We start from the raw sequence: 15936 nt of genomic DNA, 5'->3' as shown, positions 1-15936 counted from the left end.
AGTTGCACAATCATGCAGGCCTCATTCCAGCAGTGGGTTTTGTGGGATCTTTACAGGGATTCAGGTCCAAAATAAAGTTATCCATTACTCCCCTATAAAATATTATGATGATGTTTGTAATTTAATTCTACTAACATAATTTGTGATCCATATGGCAACAAAACCCACTGCCAAATTTCACAAAGGGCACATGCTCAGACCCGTTTGACAGGTCTTTTATAAATGGCTTGAAGTTAAAACAACTAGAAAGCTATAAAGAAAAAATATTTCTGATGTCGGGACTGTATTTTAAAAGGTCTTTATGTTGTGTAATTAATGTGCATTTCTATGCCTGCCAAAAAGGTTCCACGGGGGAATTGTGAGTCCTGCATTTATGAATTATTTGCATTGAAAATTACACTGAAAGGTAAAGTGCTCAGACTAATTTTTTTTTGCTAATGTGGCCATGAGGGCAAATATAAGGCTGAAAGGGATCAACAATTCCTTCTCTTTTTCAGGGCTTTCTAAAGGGGTCAGGTCTTTTTCCTTGTGAGATACGTTTTTGAATTGATTGTCAGTGGTGTAAGAAGTATTTAGGTCCTGTATGTACGAGTATCTATGTCACAATGGATAAATACTTAAGTGCATTCAAGTAAAAGTGGGGTAGTGCTCATCATACAAAATGTTCCCCTTCTGAGTGAAATATTATATGTTATTATAATCCATTAACATGTGATAATATACATTTTAATACTGGATTACCTGCATAGAACATGCTTCTATACCAATGTAAAGTATGTTATTATTGAGCACATTGTAAAGTGTGGTTTTTGTGAATTGTCTTGGCTCCTGTAACATTGTAATTTCCCCCTTTATCTATCTATCTATCTATCTATCTATCTATCTATCTATCTATCTATCTATCTATCTATCTCTGACAACTTTTTAATGTTGTAACTGGACAAAGAAGGGCTCGTTTGAAATAATTACAGACTACTTTTGGGTAATTTCATCCTATGAATCTGCATTGTAGCTGCAGATGTTTATTGTGGAGCACATGGATTTTGAGCAAACTAAGTACAGGCAACTAACTCAAAAGACTGGTTAAGCAAAATGAGTATTTCTGCGCATGTAATTGTTTCTGTCCACCACTGATAAAACCTTTAGCCTTTCTAACACCTGCTGGCTTTCTAGTGCAGCCGAGCAAAGGGCTGAGAGGCTGATTAAAAATATGTGAGACAGCTACACCAACAATTATGACAATTAGTTACTTTCCACTCGCTCGGTCGCGAAAAGGTGTGTCTGCACCTGCGCAGGTGCAAAAAAAAAAAAAGTTTTGGGAGTGAGAAACAAAACTCCTGCGTCACGGCTCATCCACCAACCAAACGATGCTAATGTGAGTGTTTGGCTCCCTCCTTGTTTACACCGTGACCCGCTCAGCCGGCGCCGACAGATGGTCCGAGTATCTTCACCGCTCCGCTGACATCTTCCTCCTCCAGGCTGATGTTTTATGTCAAGACTGCGCCAGCCCTGACGCGGGCAGGGCCGGAAATTCCCCTCAGATGTCTGCTCTCCAGCCGAAGACTCCGGTCCACAGTCACCTCCACCACCTCGCCGACCCGGACGGAGCAGCGGGGGGATGTCAGCAGCCGCGGCGGCGCTCAACGCGACACGGCGCGGTCTGAGTCTCTCGGACAGCCGGGCAGGGGAGGGAGAGACGGAACCACCACCACCACGGCTGCTAATGAGGTCTTCGTAGACTTCGACCAGACCCGGGAGGCTTATAAAAGCAAAGACTCGTTAGAGCTGCTCAGAAGTTTGGTGGTTTTCAAACTCTGCTCCTATGACTTCCTGGTTGATAAAAATAAAGAGGTAAACAGGTGTTAGCTTACTGTGCAGCCCCGAACATTAACCATGACGACGGCTAGTTAATAAAAAAGTTGCCCAGGCTAACTTGATCATGACAATATAGCCGTGAAAGGTTAGCACACTTGTTTCTTCCAATGTGACATTTTTACATAACACAGGCAGGAGACTGGGGGTGAGGTGGGTGTTGGTCGGCATCAAAGCTAAAGCAGGTGTGTGATCAAAATGTACTGCACCTCAGACAGGTTGTCTCCCGACAGTTGTAGCCTAATGAGGCGCTATTACTGATATGAACAGCAGTTGAAATTGAATCTGATAAGCCCATGTTTACACATAGATATGCCTATTTGCTTATTTTTGATTGATGGCAAGATATAGGCTAGCTAAACCTCAAAAGCTATATGTAATTGTGTGACTTTAATAAGCTTTATCGAGTTTTCCACGTATGAAGTAAAGACTTTATACAGTGTTTACAGTCTATGTTTGAAGCCTCAGACATTAGTGTTTGTGCCTCAGGCACAAGTGTAACACCCACCTCTCAGGTTACAGTCTATTTTTCCAAGCATGCAGTCCAAGTTACTTAACCTACATTGGCAGGAGTTACTTAACCACTACTGTACATAGCATACGAATTGATAGGGCACAAGACACACTTTTCATTCATAAAAGGGTATTTCTTTAAAGCACATGTTATGCGATGCATTAGTACTTCAGCCTTGCAGAACTGCAGGTTCACTTTTTACACTTTGACAACGTCATGGAGTCAATGCAAAGCTTGGCTGTGCTTTTGAAAGTCAGTTGCGACACCAAATGCAAAGTAGGGGGTTAAGAACATGATTTGAATTCCTTTGCTTATGGAAGATCGACTTGCTGTCTGTCATCTTTCCCATAGTCTGTCAGGACACATTTGTCGCTTTCAAAACATGCCCAGACACAGCCTCTCTTTTCTGGGACATTATAATCATATAAACTAGGCTAAATGATGTGTAGAAATAATTAGGATTATTAGGCACATAATATTCATGTCTAAAGTGGTTATAATGTCCTCTCCCTCTCTCCTTTCTGTTCAGATAATGGATCTAGGTAAGAAGATCCTGGGCCGGAGAGCCTTTGATCAGTTAATGAAGATGACATTTTATGGTCAGTTTGTAGCCGGCGAGGACCACAGGGCCATCAAGCCGCTGATCCAGAAGAACCAGGCCTTCGGTGTTGGCTCTGTTCTGGACTACAGTGTTGAGGAAGACCTCAGCCAGGAGGGGGCAGAACAGAATGACCTGAGAGAGTACGAAAGTTGCAATTATTATCATGCTTTTCAGCAGATATTACGTGCAAAAAAGAAGCATTTGAGGCTGTGTTGTCAATGTTTCAATTGAGTTTTTCAACGGACAGTATGAACATAAAGAAGAATCACAGGTATACTTGTTAACAAAAACCAATATCAATTCACATATATCATGGCGAATATAAAAGTAAGTATTGCACAATTTTATACTTTCGTCTTGTTGTAAAAAAATATTTACATTTTTATAATAGCCAGGAAGTTAACAGCATTTAAAACATGATTGGTCGGCTCAGTCATGGCCCCCTGTTCTGGATTGGCTGGCTGGAGAGAATTTCTCACTTGTTAGGAATCCTGTCACATGGAGCGCACAAGGCCACGGCTATCTGATCTGTGGGCTGATGTAAACGTGGATGACAGTACAGACCTTATTCAAGCGGCCTTTCTAGGCAGCAGCAGCAATCTTACTTAAGTCTAGCTGTGGGGATTCATGCATTATGAGTAATTAGGACATCTCATAGTCCAAAATAAAATTTGGACATTCAGGCCCATTTAGGAACTGGCTCACAGTCAAATCATTGAATGAAATTGAATTTATTTGATGTCCCCTCCATTGATGTGAAAAAGACAAGTACACTTGTCAGATTTACTCAGCATAAGTATAATACTGAGCCAGAATTGCCTGACCTTTTATAGCTCACACAGCAGCTCTATTTCTATAAAGGCCAGATGCAGTGAATAAACAAAACTGTTAGGCAGTATATTTAGGTATCTATATGTTGATGCAGAGTGATGGTCGACTGCAGTGTCACCTTATGCCAGACAGAACATCCTCTGTTGCTGTAGTGTTATCACATTCTGTAATGGGATAAAGCGCCCAGGCAAACCTTTGCTATGACTTTTTCGACCCTTCTTGTACTTTCACTCAGTGTAGGTTTTTTTTTATGCCATATCACTGGTAACAAGATATCACTGCTCACTGCTTTCATATACTTTGTCTCATGGTTGCCTGCTCGGAAACATCAAAAGAGGTATCAAACCCCAGCCTAGAAAGCTTTTGTTTGGTGAACATACACCTTCAAACCGTAAGGGTGGAGGACAAGGCATATTAAGTCAGCTTGATCTCAGACAGCAGGATTTGACAGGCACTCCAATGATCTGTCAAGATAGCAACAACAACATTAGTCTGTTCCTTGCAACGGAGGGAAGATATAAGAGGCGAGTGCTGTCTTGATCTTGAGTACATTATACTTACCATCCCAGATTTATAGTTCATATACTGTATACAAAAAACTATACATTTTACAGATAGGATGTGATAAATGCAGAGTTTTTAATGCTGGTTCTGATCTTTTTGTAAGAAAGCTGCCTTTAATCGTTATTTTTACGCCAGTAATCAAATTCATCTAAATCTTTAATGATAAATTATCTGTCCATTGCCTTATTGATTAATTGACCATCTTAAATGAGTATACAGGGAACAGTACTGGTAAAATGTGTTCACGACAGTACAGTTTCAGTCTGGGTGAAATGGATTTCATTGCAGTTACATCCTAATTTTGTCCAAATGTCAAGTAATGTTAAAAGAAGGTAACTGTCTTCAGTTTTCCTGGCTTTGAAACCTGCTGACATCTCTGATGTCATCTTTTAGTTACATGAGCTCCCCAGTGCCTCATGACGAGGGGGGGGGCGGCGTTGTCAAGTGTGGAGTGATGCTACAACTGCCCTTTCTGTAGGGTCAGCGGGCTGACGGCGGGGCAGTTCAGCATATATAGGGTCACTAAACACAGTGCCAGCCTCTGGCATGCCACTGCCACAAGGCCAAGATGTTCACAGAGAGAATTGCTAGTTCCCAAATTGAACTCTAAAATGCTTTGACATTTTGCTGAAATTATGATGCAACTTACATTTTTTATATTGCCCAAAGTCAGGGCACATTAACTTTATTCTTTTGCATTCCTTCTAACGTAGCTCATGTGTATCTGCTGCAGAGAAAGAGAGCATAGGTAAGCTGCCTTGTTTTGTTCTCATTTGTGGATACAGTATATGATGTAATTAGAAATAATAGGCATGCAAATTTGTTTTCACCTTCAGGCAAGGACCACAGAGAGAAAAAATACAAAGCACACAAACAGTTTGGGGACCATGGCAGGGGAGTGACCGCAGACCACACGTATTTCTATGCCGATGAGGCCAAATGTGACCAGCATATGGAAACCTTCATCAAATGCATCAAAGCATCTGGTAAGTAGAAATGAAATGAAACTACATCAATGATACAACTTTACAATATGTCTATTTTGGTTGTAGCTCATACACTTTGATATTTTCTGCCAAATATTGCAAAAATTTCAACCAATGGCCATGTGGTCTGGTTCTGTAATCCACTCCATGTATCACATGCAGCACAGTCCTTAAACATTCATTTACCATCATGATAATATTTTTGTCTGTTTGACTTGTAGGTGGAAGTTCAATGGACGGTTTCTCTGCCATCAAAATGACTGCTCTAGGACGACCTCAGTTTCTGGTAGGCACTAAGGGATGATTAAAAGGTCAGTGTAACAGTACAGCTCACACTGTTGTGGTAGACTGACATCTTTTTTTTTTTTTTTTTTGAAAGCTCCAATTCTCAGAGATCCTGGTGAAATGGCAGCGATTTTTCACCTTCCTGGCAGCACAGCAGGGGAAAGATGGCATGGAAGCCTTAGAGCAGAGGCTGGAGCTGAAACAACTGCAGGTAGATTTTTTTTTCTTCCACTTTTTACTCTGGTGATGTTTAATTATAGCGATACATCACTTGCAGTGCACTTCTTTGACACACACAGTATAAGGATGTTGCTATAGGTGTTGCTAAACTATGTGAACTGCAGTACTTATGGTCTTTATATCTATCTAGGAGTTCTTGACCGAACTGGGTGCAGAAGGCGACTTCTATGGCTGGTTTACAGGAAGGAAAGAGGAAACGTTGGGGTAAGCAGGAAAACAGACAAGCAAAACAGACAGCAAACAGATGGATGATATATATCCAATATACGCAATGTATTCCCGGCTTGTTCCACATGAGATGAAGTAGATGACTCTATCATGAAAATCGAGTATAAATTGTCTGCCTGTCTTGTGTGTATGTGGCGGCTGCATTGCTGCTACAGTCGGCTTTATTTTTTCTTAAAATTTTAGCGAGTTTATCTTCCCTTTTTGTTTACCCTGGTTCAGAGCAAGATACACACACAGAAAACAAGACCACAAAGCACCAGTAAAATACTGCCCTTCACCTGTTGAATTATTGACAAAATATAATTATAACCAACATTGGCTTTCTGCTATGACCATGTAGTACATGTGACCTCCTCTGTCTCTGAAAAATAGATAGAGAGATTATAGATAGATAAAAGGCTAAAGATCACACAATGCAGCAGCGAGGCATGAGAGGCGTGTCAATGCATCAAAGGGTCAAATCATGCATTTATGTAGTGCTTTAGAGGAGATTTCAAAATATCACGGTATGACTTATAGGCTTATAAACCCCAGCCTTAACAGCAAATATCTGTGAAACAATGTGTTGAACATGAGAGAATATTTTGTTATATTCAAAGCAATTTAGAGGGAAATTCATCCAATGAAAAATTATGAAAAAAAGAAAAACTGGTTATGAGTGGATTATAGTTTATTTTGCAGTTTGACACAATCATTTAATCACATCGTTAAACCACATAAGAATCCCCACTACCACACATGCAAAACAAAATACGTATGTTATTATATTTTTTTCTTTATTTATTCATTGTCATGGTTTATTGTACAGTACATGCACAATATTGATGTTTAAATGACTTTGACTTTTAAAAATTGTATCGCTAAAATTATTATATTTTGATATAAATATTAGTTATTTTGCCTCGTAATTACAATGACAGTAGAGATGGAAGAACAGTCAACTCTTAATATTTTGTATAATGATGATTATATTACAGCTATTTTAAAATTCATCTTTAATGACCTGTTGCTACAGCGTGACTAGAAAAAAACTAAATTAAATAAGATTCTATAATAATATTTTAGACTGACGGACTGTTGCCATAATACCTGTCTGTCCTCTGCCCTGACAGGAGCATTGACATGCTCGACTGGAACAGCCTCATAGATGACAGAGCAAAGACATCAGACCTCCTGGTTGTCCCGAATGTAAAGGTCAGTAGCGTAACGCAGTGACAGAAAGTGGCTATAACTGAGATCACAGATGCGGTTAGCAAAATATCCTTAATCTTTAAATATGATTCAAGACCCAAACTCACTGGAGATGAAAACTGACTTGCTATTTGCTTTTTCCAAATTTGATGTGGATACAATTTACAGCAGGAGGGAGAGCTGAAGTGTCAGCAGCACCTGATTTCGACCTGAATGATGAATAGTGGTGATGCTATATGAATATAGATATTTGCTAATGTTGGCACTGAATTAAGGAAAGGCCTGGGTTAATTGCACATCTACAAAACCTGGGCACGTTAGCCACAACATATCTTTTGACCTTGGACAGAAGACAGTTGAAGGGTGGATATAATAAGAAACACTGACAGGTTTCATGCTGTGTGATATTCAGCTCATTAGCATCTCATGGTGTTTACTCTCCTGGGTTGTTTGCTCAGCAAGGTGAGCTGGAGCCTCTGCTGGAGAAGTTCACTGCAGAGGAGGAGAAACAACTGAAGAGGGTGTTAGAGCGTATGGACATCTTAGCCAAGGTAACCTCCCATACACCACCAACATGAAGACAAGTATACACACAGTTAGTGGCAAATGCAGTTGTGGTTAATAAGGAAGGATTAAGCATGGTTTAAACAAATGTGACATGTTTATCAATATGTTACAGTATACATACACTTACTAATATGTGTAGATTTTTTTTCAGTCAGTAGAGCAGTTAGTCAGTTTCAGTCAGTTAGCTGTTGTGTTATATAAGGGAGCCATTTTTAATATGACTACTGCTGCTAACCACCGTTAGTATGAACACAATAACGAATCTGGAGTATTATCTGTATTGTAAAAAAGAAAAGTCCCAATGTATGTGTAGACACAACCACTGATCACATTTATTTAGTTAAAGAGAGCTTCATTAATTCAACTATGAAGACCACCTTTAAATGAAACTTCAGAATAACGAGCACTGTCATAGGCGATATTATACCCAATTAATGAGCTCTTTCGCCTCCCAGCATGCCCTAGAGAATGGTGTTCGCTTGATGGTGGATGCGGAGCAAACTTACTTCCAGCCAGCTATCAGCAGACTGACGTTGGAAATGCAGAGGATCTACAACAGAGAGAGGCCTGTCATCTTCAACACGTACCAGTGCTACCTAAAGGTAAGAACCCACAGCTGGGGAAAAAAAGTACCAGATGTTCTAGTCAGTTGGCGTTGAATATGCACACAAATCATGCAGTCACAACAACTGTAGTAATTATGGTAAAGACCGTGCTGTGACATGTTTAGGCTGTCCCATTTTGAAGGCTCCTTCATATGCAGCCAACAAATGTGTTCTCCTTTTGCCGGCCTTTTCTGGCCCATCCTGTCCCAAGGTAATAAAAATAATATGGAAGCAAACAACACAGACAGAGACCCTGAGGATTACACTCAAATCTAAGTATTGGGTTTCAACTAAATTCAACAGCTAACGGTAAAACCGTGAAAGCCAAGGGCCTAAAAATGTCATGTTTTTGTGAAAAAAGAGATACACGTTGTCAAGGTTGCTAGGCAACAGGAGCCATGCTTTCCTAAAATCCTCTGTAGACCAGATTTTTTCATTTTGGTTCAGCCTTTGCGGCTACGAAGGACCACGACTTCGTAGACTGCGTCCGACGAAGGATGCGGCTCTAATCACATTGCAAAGAGTCAGCTGAGATGAGGAAGAAGAGGACTGTTGGTCAGAAATTTAGTGCTTTATTTTTATTCTTAACGTGCCATTCCAAGTGAGAAGCTGTTTAAGTGACAGTGGAGCTTCATTCATGTACTTAACATCCTCTTTTCACCCTACGTAGCTTTACTATATTGTCACATAAAATATACAACACTGTGAAATAAAAATTGCATCATTAAAGTCATAAAATAACAACACACACAAATTGTGGGTCCTGCTTTGTCACAGTTAGTCACAGTTATTAATGATACATTGCTGCTTTGCCGCTGCTGATGTTGCTCAAAGTCAAGTTCTCAGTAATGTGTTGCTTTTTGTGTTGTAATTTATGTGGAAACACAACCACAAAGTCATGTGAGCACAATCCTGTTTGACTAATTGAAACTCACCAGTGGTTGTAAGGGATCACTCTGACTTTGTCTCCCATAGTGTCTTCATTATTGCTCGCAGGCTACATGGTCAGGTAGAATAGACAAGCTGATACACGATAAGACATTTGGCTCTGTAATAGCTGACAGCAGTTAGTAAGAATGGAAATGTGATACTTTGTCATCTTGTCTTTTTGTTCTGCAGGAGGCCTACGACAATGTAACCATGGATGTAGAACTGTCACGCCGTGAGGGCTGGCATTTTGCTGCCAAGCTGGTGCGAGGAGCCTACATGTATCAGGAGCGAGAGAGGGCCAAAGACATTGGTTATGAGGACCCTATTAACCCGGATTATGAGTCTACCAACAGAATGTACCACAGGTAGGAGCCAAGACTTGTTTCTGCCTTATTAACTGCTGACGACTGTCCAGATCTGCACCTGCAATGATTGACCTTTTTTCGGCCAAGTCAAGCTCTCATTTCCTCGTATTGGCACTGGAGCTGTGTGCCGTTAATATGTAGGGCTAGAAAAGTGATATTACATTTGGCAAACCAAAACCGAACTGAAGAAAGCTGAAACTGAAAAGCAGTGACACTGAAAAATAGTGACAGCATAAAATAAAATATCTGGGGATGAGGAAAAAATCTGAAGATTGTCATTGAAAAACACACGCAAAAAATATCAAAATTAAATTAGATAATTATTGTTTTTTTTTCAATGCCTGTCCTGTCCTGTTTCAATGCCCGTATTTAATTTTTCAGTTCAGATTTTGTTTTCAGTGCCAAAATTTCATTTTCAATGTCACTGTTTTAACCCCATATTAATAAAGCATTTTGCAACTGGAAAGCCAACAGTTTAGAGTCAAGACACACAAAGACAAAACACTTTTTTTCTCCACTCCAATTTCCCCATGTGCTTCACAGATTTAAACTAGCACAAATCCACTGCAATGGGCAGCACAGGGATTTGAACTTAGTAAAATGGTCCTTCAGTTGGAGTTTGTGGGTTTATCATGTTGTGTCAGAAAGCTTCCCACCCTGTTGAGTCACCCCTCGAGTGAGTTACAGAAACCATCCAGCTCTCTCGGGGGCGGGGGGATTCAGAATTTGCAGCTGGTGGTAAAGTACATGCATATTAACACAGCTACACCAGCAGGAAAGCAGAATCCAGATTTCCCAAAAAATGTCTTTAGTGTTTAGGGATAATTTTACTGTTTAGTTGTGTAAAGGAGTTCCTGCACCACACAATAAATCTTACATGTTAATGAGAAAGATTTGTGTGGATGAGTAATGAGAACAATGTAAGCCACGTTATGCACACAATGTAATCATACACAGTTTAAGTTTTATTGTCAGTGGTTTAGTAGAGAAAAATGGAGGTAATTTCCACTTGACAGAAGTTCTTGCCTGTGATTGTGTAGGTGCCTGGATTATGTGCTGGATGAGATTGCACTCAACAGAAATGCCAATGTAATGGTTGCTTCCCACAATGAAGACACAGTGAAACACACCTTACAGAGGTATAGTTCAATCCTATCAAAGCAGACGGTGGAAAACACAATTGATTTTTTTTTAATGCAGCTTTGGATCTGGATAAACTGAGTTATTTTTGTCTGTGTCTGCCCCCCCCTCTCTCTCTCTCATTCAGAATGAATGAGCTGGGTCTCTCTCCCACAGAGAACAAGGTGTACTTCGGTCAACTCCTGGGCATGTGTGATCAGATCAGTTTCCCATTGGGTGAGAAAACGCCACACTAACACTCTCTCACACAATGACGAGGCACTGATGTCTCCTGTCCCCACACGGAGCTGTTGATTTGACAGTGTCACTGCAGCCTCTGCGGAAATCAGTGTTCACCATCCCCCTCTATAACGCTCAGCTGTGCCTCCTCACGCCTTTGAGTTACACAGGTGCTCCACAGAGCACATGGAGTATATGAAGTGCACATGTCAGTCTGCAGCCTGTAACGTGACATATGAACACAGACACCTCAGTATTGACAAGCTGTCTTGATGAAGCACTGCTGCCGGCTCTCACCACTTTGTTTGTCAGTCAAAGACAGACGGCCGCAGCAGGCAGTTATCTGTCAATGTGAGGCTGAAGTTGAAACAGCCTTGACCAGCATTGATGTAAACAGACACACATGTGTCTTTGTTGTTTTCTCCAGGGATAGATCAGACGTCGCTGTGTCTTAGAATCCTGAGACAATGAAGTTGGTCTACGAAAAATACAGCAGACTGCAGTTGAGATCTTTATTTTTCTTTGTCTATTGCTTATTACACCCTATTTTTTTTTTAAAGGTGCTGTGTTCAGTTTTCATAATTTTGTTTTCAGATTTTCTGTGGTTCAGGGCGGTGTTTCTTGACTTCTGTTTTTTGTCACATTTTTGATGCCTTGTAAATAATTGCTGATTAGTTAAAAAGAGAGACTATAGCTGCCATTGTGTGTCTGCCACAACAGCAGCTCTTCTAATTCAAATACAGTTCTACAAAGACCCTTTTTCTTTTGTTGTATCCCATCTCATCCACTTCCAACCCCAGGTCAGGCAGGCTTCCCTGTCTATAAGTATGTCCCCTATGGGCCGGTCAATGAGGTGATGCCCTACCTGTCTCGGAGAGCCCAGGAGAACAGAGGCTTCATGAAGGGCGCCCAGAAGGAGAGGGAGCTGCTGTGGACGGAGCTGAAACGCAGAGTTGCCTCTGGGGAGCTTCTCTACAGACCAGTGTACTGAAAACACAGAGGAAGAGACAGCCAGGAGAGTGTGTCAACGTGCTGAGATGTTTTTTTTTGTTTTTTTAAAAAATCTTCTCTGGTTGACGGCTGCTGCTGCGTCTGTCTGTTCTGTCTCTCCCTCAGTACATCTCTCCCTGGATGTATATTTCTTGTTCTACCCTGTCCCGGGGTTTTCTGGCTGATGGACGGTTTCTGCATGACACTTTCTTTTTCTGTCATCCCCCTGTTGTTTTTCTCCATTTCCTGTTTCCCCTTCTGTTCCTGACTGATGTTACCCACCTTCACCCCTACCCTTACTTATATGTACTGCCCGTGTTCTCTCTATTTCTTTCCTTCACTGCCTCTGCATCCATAAACATTCCTCAATTTGCCTTCCCATTGTCTATAGAGCTCTGGTATCCATCAAGTGGGCATCTTTACTACTCCAAAAGGACTCTGTATAATGTCAACGAGACTGGGGTGGACATCTGTTTTTATCACCCTATTTATCTTGGAGAGGGACAATAATAAAAATAACAGGCTTGATTTAAATGATAGTAAAGGAAACATCAATATTCTCCCCCTATATTAGGATTTTTTGACTCTTGGACAGCCACACAGTATCCCACAGAGTCTTCTCTGCATTGTATATTTTGTATGCAGTGTTTGAGGTTGTATTGCAGGTTTGAAAATGCCTGTTTATGAATCAATGAGAAGGTATAAATTGTTCCCCACAGCACATCCCTATTCTTCTAAGAGTGCTATTGTAGCGTGTTATTGTATTTACCGGAGGAAGCTATATTCTGGGTCACCGAGGTGTTACAAGAGAACACACAGTGTTGAGTATTCGGAGAGTGAATCTCCTTTTAATACAGGTGCATGCGAGTGTGACAGGTTGTGGTTTTGTTTTGTCATGACAGATAAAATGCAGGGGTTGCCTTTTGGTTTTATTGTGTTTTGATGAATTAAAATTCTTATTTTTGATAATAGAAATATGTTTGAAGAGGGTTATCCTATTTGTTGCTTTCATATGTTTAACTTTATGGACCTGAAATTGACATGACATGAAATCAGTATGTACTGTATCAATAGCAAAACTTTCATTAAAAGAAGATGTTACTAACTGCAATATGATAGCTGCGAGCTGTTTGCACAGCTTGGGTTGTTTTGGGTTTTAATTCTGTGACATATTCCGCTCGGTTATTGATACATAATTGGTATTTGAGTTAGTGGGTAACCAAGCTTCATGATAATTATGGCCTTGTCATTTTATGAGAGCAGTCAGTGCTCTGTAGACCATCATTTAATTACCCATGATGCTACGCTCAGTACAGATCACAGAAATTGGATGCATTAATCATTACTCAGAAGAAACTTTAGTGGCTGTTAAGTTTTACTGAGGCAAAGCGCCACAGAGCTGTCACTGCTGCTGTATTCTATCGGTTTAATTAAGAATCAAGTCTACTTTTGATGTAAGATGTGCCTTTGGGTATACATTTGCCAACAAATCCCTTCTTGCACGCCACCAGAGTTTTCCTGGTTAGCTTCAGCTCCATAGATGATTAAGAGGGAACATTATAGTGTGGGAAAATTCTACACAAGCTCCAAAAAGTCAGTCAAAACCAGCATGGGCTCAGCATATTCTTTGGGACTTATCGACACTTCTCCCTACGTTAAAGCCCGGGCATATAATAGAGCCAGCTGAGGCTAATTTACTTTATGTAATGAATGTTGACATTGTATTACGTGGGAGGGGAAGGATGACATGGATATAACAGATTTCTCTGGGCTACTTTGCCGTTGGCTCTACATGGTCTCGGATCGTTTGTTTAACTGTGCCCTTGACTTTGTGATTTCAGTGGGACCACACAGTGGCCCGGTGCATTTCAAAGCACTGTGTCAGACTGTATGCAGTGACAGGCCCAGGTCTGAAAACATGTTGAGCGTTGTTTTTCAGGTTTCCAAATTTGAAAAGATTTGTTCTTATTGTAGCACAATGAATGGGCTGGCTTGCTGTTTGATGTCGAATTAAGTAGACGAACTGACAATTTGGACAACAGTGGCTTTGAGGCGGCCAGGGGTGTTGTGTGTTTTAATATTTTGACAGCAAATTGAGAGATTAGTGGCTCACAGTGCACCAAAAAAAATTAGCCTGGGCACATTCAACTGATTGGATGTAATCATACCCACAGTATGAGATGATGTTAACACTTAATTTCACTCCAGGAGGGCTGGGCTGAAAGGTTAGAGAAATCATTTCCCAGCACACAGAAGACAGAAGAGGGCTGATTCATAAAAAAAAAAGAAAAAAAAAAAAAGAAAAAGTTTTTCATGTCACCTCACCTAAACTTTCAAGTCAGTGGTTTTACCTTGTCAATATTTTAGTTGGCACTACAGAATGATTAATCTGAGAGTCCATTAGTGGACTCCTACATGTGACTGTAGCAGTGGGAGTGGCACTCGCTCGCTAACCACCCCCTGACGTATCTTTAGCTTCTGTTTCACCCCAACTCCAACAAGAAAATCCAGCCCTGCTGCTCTGTCAGTTGTCATCATTCCAGGATGTTTTCTGTGTGACAACAGGTGGTTGATTTGTTTAAATCAATTGGCTCTTCTGTGCAAATGTAACTTAAATTCACTGAAGATAGGATGACAATACAGAAAAGAGATCTTCAACAATAGACAGTATTTCCTGACATTGCAACATGATCTCAGCACTGTTTCAGAACGACAAGCACAGTATAACTCAGTATATTGGCATCAGTGAAAATTCTGCAAGACCTGTCAATATTTTATTCCAACATCAGAGGCTAACTTGGCTCATATGTCTAACAAGGGGAGAGGGTTGTTAACTTTCTGCAAGGCACTGACATTTCCTCAGTAAAATAATTGGCAACACAAAAATAAAAGTACACAGAAAAAGTAATTAATGAAGAACCACTGAGGCACCAAGCATAAAATAAGTGCTAATTAATAGATATCTCACAAATAGTCCCTGAATAATTGGAAATACTGTATTTATTAATGATATAATCTACATACACAGTGACAAGAAAAAGGGAAGTGAACCCTTTGGAATTACTTCCATTTATGTATAAATTTGCCCTAAAATATGGTCAGATCTGTCTGAGCAAACACAATCTATTTTAACTCATAACAGAAATCAGTGTTTTGTTCTTGTCCATATTGAATACATCAAACATTCACATTGTAGCCCCTCAGCTAACGGCATAAACAAAAGCTAATTGGAGTCAGAGGTTATCCAACCTGGAGATGTCGGTTAGAGATACTTTGACTTATAAAAAAAACAAAAACACTTTACATCTGAAGTTTGTTCATCGCAAGAAGTGGGTGCCCATCTAACATCTCTGTTCATGAGTCTCTCCACAACACTACAGGGAAAATGTTTCATGGCCATGGCACAACGTAAGGTATGGTATACCATATCAAGGTCTCTTAGAGGATAATGTCAGGGTGGCTGTGCACCTGCTGAAGCTCAGTAGAAGTTGGGTGATGCAGCAGGACAGTGACCCCAATCATCAAAGTCAATCTACGACCGAATGACTTAAAACATAGAAAATCCACCTGTTGGAGTGGCCCAGCCAGAGCCCCGTCCTTAATCATACAAGACAACCTAAGAAAATGGCTGAGTTGAAGCAGTTCTGTTGGAGGAATGACCCAGAATTCCTCCTGAACATTGTGCAAGTCTGATCAGCAGCTACTTGATGAGCTAGTTGGAGGTTATTGGTGCCAAAGGAGGCTTAACCAATTACTAAATTGAAGGATTCACTTACTTTTTCCACCAGCACTGTGAATGTTTAATGGG

The 15936-nt window shown here is 40.5% G+C and overlaps 1 protein-coding gene across 1 annotated transcript; it reads left to right on the top strand.

Annotated features, from left to right (window-relative positions):
* Positions 1–1347: 1347 nt before the first annotated feature.
* prodhb (proline dehydrogenase (oxidase) 1b) lies at positions 1348–13239 on the top strand. The gene is made up of 14 exons (XM_071483681.1): positions 1348–1851; positions 2916–3127; positions 5096–5130; positions 5219–5368; positions 5590–5654; positions 5748–5864; positions 6024–6097; positions 7234–7315; positions 7771–7863; positions 8335–8481; positions 9604–9779; positions 10820–10918; positions 11047–11135; positions 11939–13239. Exons 1-14 carry the CDS (start codon positions 1483–1485, stop codon positions 12127–12129), a joined length of 1899 nt encoding a protein of 632 aa, XP_071339782.1. The 5' UTR covers positions 1348–1482; the 3' UTR covers positions 12130–13239.
* The last annotated feature ends 2697 nt before the right edge of the window (positions 13240–15936 follow it).

Source organism: Trachinotus anak, unplaced genomic scaffold, assembly GCF_046630095.1.
Source record: "Trachinotus anak isolate AG129_WGS33_773 ecotype Australia unplaced genomic scaffold, CSIRO_AGI_Tana_v1 ptg000008l, whole genome shotgun sequence".
Taxonomy (NCBI): domain Eukaryota; kingdom Metazoa; phylum Chordata; class Actinopteri; order Carangiformes; family Carangidae; genus Trachinotus; species Trachinotus anak.
Note: the sequence above shows the minus strand (reverse complement) of the source record. Positions and strands in the feature narration are given on the sequence as shown.